Genomic DNA, 9632 nt, shown 5'->3' with positions numbered 1-9632 from the left:
TATTTCAGGTGTGAACAGGGCGTGTGTGTGTGTGAACTGGGGAACATCGGGAAAAGCGTGAGTTTGCTCTACTCCAGATCCATAGGTGGCGATGTTACGCCGCTCTGCTAACCACGAAGACGAAGAAACTTCCGCTTTACCATCTTAAGTTTATATGACGAATATTAAACAGCAAACAAACAAATACACACACAAAACTATAATAGATGTAAACGCGCGTGGGAGGATTTCAGGCAGATTTCCAGTTAAAACAAATGGGACGATGTGAAAATTGTGTTTATTTTGAGCGGTTATGAGTTTCTTCTCTCACAGAATCGACAGGCGCTTGTTTTCTGTTCTGCATCACTCGTAAGTATTTCTTTTTTCTTTTTTTTAAGCGCGCGTGCATAATCATGATATCATAAGTCTTTTTACACTCAATCAAGTGAATCTTTTTCTCATGCATATATATATATATATATATATATATATATATATATATATATATATATATATATATATATATATATATATATATATTAAATATAATTCCGAATAACTGAATCGACTTTCATGCAGTTATTTTGTTAAATATATATAATGGCCTGCACAAGCAAAAGTTAGTGGACACCCGACCATAAGATTCATATGGTGCATTTTGAACATCAGATTCCACATTCTGTCTCCATTACCTTCTTCACTCTTCGGGGAAGATGTTCCACTGGATGCTGAAGTGTTTTTTTGTTTGTGAAAATGTGTGCTTTATGCTTCCTAACTCGAGGTACTGGTGCAGGCAGCATTCTAATTCATCCTAAAGGTCTTTAATAAGGTTGAGGTCAGTGCTCTATGGCAGGCCAAAGAGGTCAGAATCTTTCACTCCATATAATGTAATGTAAAGTCATGGATCTGGCTTTGTGCATTGTCATGTGCAGGTACAGGTTTGAGTCTCCTAGTACAAGTGAAGGGAAAAATTGCAATACTACCGCATCCAAAAACATCTTATACAGTGGCCTGGCAGTTTGAGGAAAAAACGTTTTATTTGTTGGAAAACGTGCACTTTTTCTGTTCTCTTTTGTTTGATAAACCATGTGCTTGTGCAAATTATGTTTTTTGCACCATCGTGTATTAACTGAAGCTCTTGGCTTGTATCTGTGTGATTTAATGCATCATGCTACTGCCACATGAGTAATTTTTCACACAAAAGATTTATCCCTATATTTTTGCTTGCAGGTTACTTCGAGAATTAGATCATTTTAATAATAATAATAATAAGTAGGTAATGGATTGTGGACAAGATGTTCTTTATTTGTGCTGACAAAGGCATATGGTGTATTGGAGATTTGTAAGTAGACAAGAAATGTACAGATAATTTTGTTGTCTGCAAGTATAAAAACTGTGACACAAATAATGAATGGTTACAGTAATGAAGATTATTCCTATTAAACAGAAATCGGCAAGTTTAACTGTGTAGTGAGCAGTGGGGCATTAAAACGCTTTTAGATGCTGTATATTTAGGTGCTATGGAACGGGGACTATAAATTAGCATTAATTTTCAGCTACCTAAAAAAAATATCAGTAGTCTCTAAGGGTGACTAATGGGGTCAGTGATTCGAGACTACTAATGACTTATATTTATCAATCAAATGCTTTAAAGTTCAGTTTTTAAATATTGCATTTTGTGTATCTTAGAAAATGGCCTGGTTTCATCATGCCCTGCAAGAAGCAAGCCTACCACCGTCCACAATGGATAATCATGCTTGCCTTGAGTCAAACCCCAGATCAGCTGTACCAGTAGCTTTATCTGAAGGCCAAGGCTGGCCTCAAAGCCTCCAATCACCCATCACATCCTATCCTACTGCTTCACAGGACATGGCATTCCCAAGAGTGGGAGAGCATTTGCATATCTCTTTCCTTAACCAGAGTGATGGTCCAGTGCCTCTCTCATACGTGACTCTCCAGGAACAGCGCTGTGTGGTTAGCTGGTTTCTTGGCTGGGGTTCCTCACAGAGAGAACGCTTTCTTCAAGATCTGATTTCAAAGGCAGTGCCAGGAAAGGTTTGCAGCTTATTGGAGCACCTTAATAATCTTCAGGTGATTATTATTATTATTAAATATTATTATTATTATTATTATTATTATTCAGACTAATCAGTCAGAAATATCACATCGATTGTTCACGTCATCATTTTGACAAATGTAGCCTTGATTCCTTTATTGTTGCACTGCACTTACATGAGTAAGAAGTAGTAACTATGTATAATTGTTAAATTTTATTCAGCTTATATGCTATAGAGAGATCTTGGTGGTTGCAGAGTTTCTGACTGCCTGGTTGTAAGCTGTCCTGTCTGCTTCTCCTTATCCTCCACTGAAAATGTTCATGGAGTGAGTTGAAGAAGAATATATAGTGTATATCATTTGTACCTCATTTCGGGTTTAATTTTGGAAGCAATTTCCAAATGCCAGAAGTTAACACACACATAACACTTATTAGGAAAAAGACTAATTCTGCCTTCTAGAGAAGAATGTAATTTGGTGCAAAAAAAATAACATTCCCAGAACAATAGCTAATTAAAGTATTTCGATCCACAGTAAAATAAAAAGGCAGACTACAATTGGCATGTGCACATGGGGGCAAAGATTTGAGTTTTTGGAGAAATGTATAATAAAATAATAACAGCTGTTTGGCCGTATTGGTCATATTTATATTTCGGAGGAAAAAGAGTGAAGCTTTGATAGAGGAAGAACACCATCTCAACCACGAAGCATGGGGCAGCATCCTGTGAGGGTTCTTTAAAGTAACATCTCAATTCATGAGCCAGGAAATTCTAAATAAACAATAACCCTGGGAACACCACCAAAATTGAGCACAATTGCTTTAGGACATCAAATGCAAGAATTACCTTCACAAGCCCAACCCTCTACTGGATACTGGAGACCTACACACTCGCACATTAAAAAACAATGCAGCCAAACGCTACGTGTAAACTTCTGATCAATTGGGTATGTGATGAAAGTAATGAAAGCGTTTATTATGAAAATTATATGAAAGTATTTTTATTCGAAAATTTTCTATGATTCATTCGTACAAAACGGTAGAAATGAACTTCTGACTTAAACCCGGGGCAGGTTTGCAGAACTGAATTGATCATTTGAAATGTAGTGTAAAGCTGGTAAATGCAATAAATATAGTTGTATTTCAGCAACTTTACACTTCACACTACTGATCGAACCACCTTCTGGAATAGAAGCGTCGTACAGTGCATTTAGGTAAATTATTTACAACAGACAAGAAACTTGGCACAGCACTCAAGACATTTATTCAGAATTTCAGAACACTTTTTAAACAAAATCTTTAAAGTAAATTGACAGATAGGTACTACTATTCAGGGTAAAAACTTAACAGAAATTGTGCAAATTGATGATTATTAAGTACAACATTGCTTTAGCTAAACAAATTTTAAATATTATTCATTTTATTTAAAAAAGTTTATTTTTTCATTCTAAAAAAGACTTGCTGTTTGAAATTAAGCTTTACAATAAAAAATACTTATGTTTATTTTGAACAAATATTTTCATGCATAATAACGTGCATACTATTATACATTATATGATTTGATTATTAATTAATTTACATATATAATGAAAATGTAATTCACCATAATGCAGAATCAGATACATTTATCAATGCAAAAAAACTTTAATTGGAACAAGTGCAGGAAATTGGCACAGGTGAAAAAAGTCTTTTTATTTATTATTATTATTATTTTTTTTATTTTTTTTATTTTTATGAAACACCCTTCAGACCAGGAAAGTCAATAAAATAGAAATAAATAAAAATTAAAAAACTGGTACCAAATGGTCCACGGCCTGGTGCTGGTCTGCAGCCTGGTGAATGGGGACTCCTGCTGAAGAATAACAGAACAATAAAGAATCAGTCCGTGTATTAATAGTTTATTAAAGTAACTGCTGCTTTAATTATATCCTTGAATATTTTAGTGTAACCACTGTGCACACAGTCTGAGCAGCAATTTCCCACCCTTTCTTACAGAACTGTCTTCAGTAAATCGTTATTTTTTTAGTCCAGAAATGAAAGGAATTCCAGCTCTTTTTGTGAGCCAGATCATTTGGTGCAGCTCAGCAATATGAGCTGACTCCTTTGGCTCCTAAACAGCTGAGTCTGGTCTTTTTTCCAGTTTTCAGCTGTCTAGTTTGGGTGAGTCTGTACCCATGATAGCCTCAGATTCTTGGCGTTACTATGGACTTCTAGTCTGGTTGTTTTCCCTGTGATCTTGCTAATCAACAAGATTTTAATTTATTGCACAACGTCTGCATACAGGATGTTTTTTGATTTCTGCAACATTAATGTTAGCTCTAATCTGTTGTGTGTGAAATTACAATGATATCAGCTGTTTCTGAAATACTTTAAACAGCCTTTTGTCACTAACAGCTATACCATTGCCACAAAGATTACAGTTTTTCTTTATTCTGTTGTTTGATGTAGACATAAATGGTGCATGATCTGTGATTGTATGCATCGTGCTGCTTACACATGCATGGCTGATTAGATAACTGCGCAGGTGTCTGTAAGATGGATAGTGAATGTAAATTTGCAATTCAAACACAGTTTCAATCCATATTCTTTAGACGTGTGCAAGACGAGAGCAACCAGTGTTGTAGCAGGTTGTAGCAATGCCTTCCACTGCCAGGCATTGCTCCAACCTTCATGATCTGCTCGGATCACAATGAGTGAGTGATTATGAGTAATGGCCTTTACTACAGTCTTATACAGCCAGTTGAAGTTGTGGATCTCATAAAATAGCTCAATTTCTATGATCATTATGGATCCAACACCAACTGGATCTATAATGCATGGATTTTTTGAATGCATGTCATTATTTTCCTCAATATTTATTAATATAATTAATAGGGCTGCAACGATTATTTCAATAATTGATTAATCTGACAATTATGAATTTTTTCCAGTTTAATTGGGTTAAAGAAAAATTAATGAGATGTTTTGCTTAAGTATAAAAACTCTAAATTAGGGTTTTATTTGTATAAAAGTGTAATAAAAAAAAAATAAAAGCCACATATTGAGTTTAGCTATCTTTAATTCAGACATTTTAAAGCTTATAGTAGCTGCTTGTTGTGGAGTGAATGGGGGATTTTTCCGTGAACAGGTTCACTCGTGCTGGGTTGTTTCTATAAAAAACTAAACAAAACACAGCATTTGAGTAGAAAAAGGTGAAACCATATTTTGTATTGTATTTTGCAGATGGCAAGTTGCCAACCCTGTTTAAAAATCAATATAAAATATAATATAACATTGTTTTGACAATTTTTGTTTAAAATACAGCTTTTTGTTCAGTTATGATATAAGCATCTAGAACATATAATTAATTACATTTTGTATAATAATGAAATTACATGGATAAATTAAACATATAAACATTGAAAACAAGCACTTGAATGTAGTAGTTACTGTTGTAGTAGTCAAATGCTCTAAAAGGAATTTAACCAGTGCGACTGTTCCGAAGTTACAAACAGTTTACACAATAGCACTTCATTAAACTATAACTTTTTCACATGATGAGGATTCTACAGTTTTTACTCACTGTGCTGATTTTTCGCCTTCATCCTTGACACCAGTGTGTTTTTGTGTGCTCGTGCATCACTGCAGTACTTCCATTCATAGCTTCCAGGTTACAGTCTTCTTTATTGCGTTCTATATAAAAAGCTCCCATTGCCTTGGATGACTTTGGACCCACACTTGTTCCTGCTGCTGGTTGACCCTGTACTCCACTATTTTCGCTAGAGGCTCTGTTGTCTTAATGTCACGCTAAACTGGAACTTGAGAAGGCCAACTAATCGATAATGGCAAGTTTAATTGTCAATTTGATCGATTAGTTGTTGCATCCCAAATATTTATATTCATTTTTTATTCATTTAGCACATTTTCATGATTCAGTAGCATTTTTATTATTTTTGTAATAAAGTTCAGTACTATTTTACATGGAATGTTTTTTAAATCCAGTATCCAATTTATCAGTTGTTTAATCAGTTTAATCGGCAAGTACAATCCAATCTAGCTATCCTTATGGTCAAATCGGTCAACCTCTATCTACATTTTATTCATCTGTGGTAATGAGCCCACATTTATAAGCTTGGAAGATATTTTTTGTTTGATATTTTGTGCATGAACAAAGCATCTTTAATTACTAGAAATTTGTCTGTGAAAACATTTTTTTCCATTTTTCTTTTCAGTCACTCTGAAAAATGCAAATATGCACTTTGGCATGATGTCGACTGTAAAATCTGTCTCTCCCTCTGCACTTCAGGTGAAGGACTGCCCTCCCAACATTTTTGAGTGTCAGTTAAAGCTGTGGACACAGTGGTTTGATACATGGACTGATGAGGAAAGGAATGTCTTTTTGACCAGCCTGGATGAAAAGGATCCAGTTTTTGTTGCACAGTTCTACAAACAGCTTGCTAATACGGCAGGAAGAGACTGATGTTCTAATAAATTAGTATTTTTTCCACTTTTGTTTCATGTTTGCCATTTTCATACCTACTGATATTAATGTAAAGTATGTTTACTTAAGAAGAGTGGCAAAGTTGTATGTGCTCTGTACTTATGCATATATTGTACATTATGTGGTCTAAAAGCCAGATATTTTCTATTGTTCATTATGTCCTAAGATCTAGTTTATGTAAACCCCCGTTGAAATAAAATTTGTAATAAATGCACATCATATTAATAATATAAATAATATAATATTATAAGTAAACCAGTCAGGTCATGATGGATCTGGAGCCAGTTCTGTAATGGCCACAAGGAAGAGAACTCAACGCAGATTGGATGGCAGTTTATCACAGAGTAATCCACACATTCACATCCAGTTTAGCATAGCAAAATCACCTACATGCATGTATTTGGATGGGGTGGAAACTGGACAAATGACAAAGGGAATCAAGATAAGCAATGCTGATCATAGACAGTGTGATGCACATGTCCAGATAAACTGAGTAATTTAACAGTTACCCTTAATTCTAAATCATCTTACACGATCAGACAGCGGATTCCAGACATTTCATTCAGTCTCATCATTTAAATCTACACATTTGAATAGAAAGCATTTAGAGTGAGGAAAATAAGTATTTGAACACCCTGCTATTTTGCAAGTTCTCCCACTTAGAAATCATGGAGGGGTCTGAAATTGTCATCGTAGGTGCATGTCCACTGTGAGAGACATAATCTAAAAAAAAAAATCCAGAAATCACAATATATGATTTTTAAACTATTTATTTGTATGATACAGCTGCAAATAAGTATTTGAACACCTGTCTATCAGCTAGAATTCTGACCCTCAAAGACCTGTTAGTCTGCCTTTAAAATGTCCACCTCCACTACATTTATTATCCTAAATTAGATGCACCTGTTTGAGGTCGTTAGCTGCATAAAGACACCTGTACACCCCATACAATCAGTAAGAATCCAACTACTAACATGGCCAAGACCAAAGAGCTGTCCAAAGACACTAGAGACAAAATTGTACACCTCCACAAGGCTGGAAAGGGCTACGGGGAAATTGCCAAGCAGCTTGGTGAAAAAAGGTCCACTGTTGGAGCAATCATTAGAAAATGGAAGAAGCTAAACATGACTGTCAGTCTCCCTCGGACTGGGGCTCCATGCAAGATCTCACCTCGTGGGGTCTCAATGATCCTAAGGAAGGTGAGAAATCAGCCCAGAACTACACGGAAGGAGCTGGTCAATGACCTGAAAAGAGCTGGGACCACCGTTTCCAAGGTTACTGTTGGTAATACACTAAGACGTCATGGTTTGAAATCATGCATGGCACGGAAGGTTCCCCTGCTTAAACCAGCACATGTCCAGGCACGTCTTAAGTTTGCCAATTACCATTTGGATGATCCAGGGGAGTCATGGGAAAAAGTCATGTGGTCAGATGAGACCAAAATATAACTTTTGGGTCATAATTCCACTAACGGTGTTTGGAGGAAGAAGTATGATGAGTACCATCCCAAGAACACCATCCCTACTGTGAAGCATGGGGGTGGTAGCATCATGCTTTGGTGGTGTTTTTCTGCACATGGGACAGGGCGACTGCACTGTATTAAGGAGAGGATGACCGGGGCCATGTATTGCGAGATTTTGGAGAACAACCTCCTTCTCTCAGATAGAGCATTGTAGATGGGTCGAGGCTGGGTCTTCCAACATGACAATGACCCGAAGCACACAGCCAGGATAACCAAGGAGTGGCCCTGTAAGAAGCATATCAAGGTTCTGGCGTGGCCTAGCCAGTCTCCAGACCTAAACCCAATAGAGAATCTTTGGAGGGGGCTCAAACTCCATGTTTCTCAGCGACAGGCCAGAAACCTGACTGATCTAGAGAAGATCTGTGTGGAGGAGTGGGCCAAAATCCCTCCTGCAGTGTGTGCAAACCTGGTGAAAAACTACAGGAAACGTTTGACCTCTGTAATTGCAAACAAAGGCTTCTGTACCAAATACTAACATTGACTTTCTCAGGTGTTCAAATACTTATTTGCAGCTGTATCATACAAATAAATAGTTACAAAATCATACATTGTGATTTCTGGATTTTGTTTTTTAGATTATGTGGACATGCACCTACGATGACAATTTCAGACCCCTCCATGATTTCTAAGTGGGAGAACTTGCAAAATAGCAGGGTGTTCAAATACTTATTTTCCTCACTGTATATAGCTGAAGCTGACTCATCAAATGTGCATAGATCTCTTCTCAAACTTGATGACATACAGTTTAATAAATCAGACCAATCTAATTTGAGGAACTCAGTTCTACACCTGATTCAGGGCAGTTCACCACTTGAAAAAAGTCATCAGATAATTCTTAATTAGGTTTAAAGTTTTTATTTTTATTTTTTACATATTATTATTATCTTTTATATCAAAGGTAATGAAGTAGGAATTAGCAAACAAATGTATTTGTCTCAAACAGCACGAAAGGCTACTACATTCTAATTCATTGACCAGGTGAAACCAGTATAATATATTTTGATCAACATGAACATAAACAACTGATAATGTAGAAAACAGCAGTCAATTGTACACAATCGATAAAATGAATGTACAAAAGCATTCACAATTTGATCAAAACAACAAGAAATGTTCTTATGATGTTCACATGTGACTAAATGATGTGGAGGTCAAACAAGTAGTTTTGAGAATTTCATTTCTGATCTGATAAACGCTCCAAAGCAACTGAGAAAAACTAATAATATCTACAGATTTCAGATTTTTCACTCCACCACTGTGCACATAGAGATGAATGAGAGAAAAGCCTTAAAAAAAAGTTAAATGGTTTACCAAAATAACATGCTATTTATTAACCAAGACCAATCCCATAATATTATAACCACTAACAGAAGTGCATCATTTTGATCATCTTGTTTTAGTGGTTCATGTCAATAGATTAGGGAAATGTTACAGTGGGCAATCTTACAGTGGACATTTATGTGTTGAGAACAAGCTTAAGCTTGTGCAAAAAAAAGGGCATTTAATGTTAAGTTTGCAGTAAACACCGAAAAAGAATGTCTGCGAAAAGTGTTTGGAAACTGGGCCCACTGGATCAGTGTGTTGATGTAAAAAAAAAC

The 9632-nt window shown here is 35.9% G+C and overlaps 2 protein-coding genes across 2 annotated transcripts in view; both read left to right on the top strand.

Annotated features, from left to right (window-relative positions):
- LOC310726363 (uncharacterized protein) overlaps positions 1-9632 on the top strand; it is a 336210-nt gene that overhangs the window by 161687 nt on the left and 164891 nt on the right. The window lies entirely within an intron of this gene.
- On the top strand, positions 47-6518 carry cUnh14orf119 (chromosome Un C14orf119 homolog). Its single transcript, XM_083541187.1, has 3 exons — positions 47-348; positions 1669-2070; positions 6318-6518. Exons 2-3 carry the CDS (start codon positions 1672-1674, stop codon positions 6489-6491), a joined length of 573 nt encoding a protein of 190 aa, XP_083397313.1. The 5' UTR covers positions 47-348; positions 1669-1671; the 3' UTR covers positions 6492-6518.

The sequence above is a fragment of the Silurus aristotelis genome (assembly GCF_946808225.1).
Source record: "Silurus aristotelis genome assembly, chromosome: 5".
Classification (NCBI taxonomy): domain Eukaryota; kingdom Metazoa; phylum Chordata; class Actinopteri; order Siluriformes; family Siluridae; genus Silurus; species Silurus aristotelis.
Note: the sequence above shows the minus strand (reverse complement) of the source record. Positions and strands in the feature narration are given on the sequence as shown.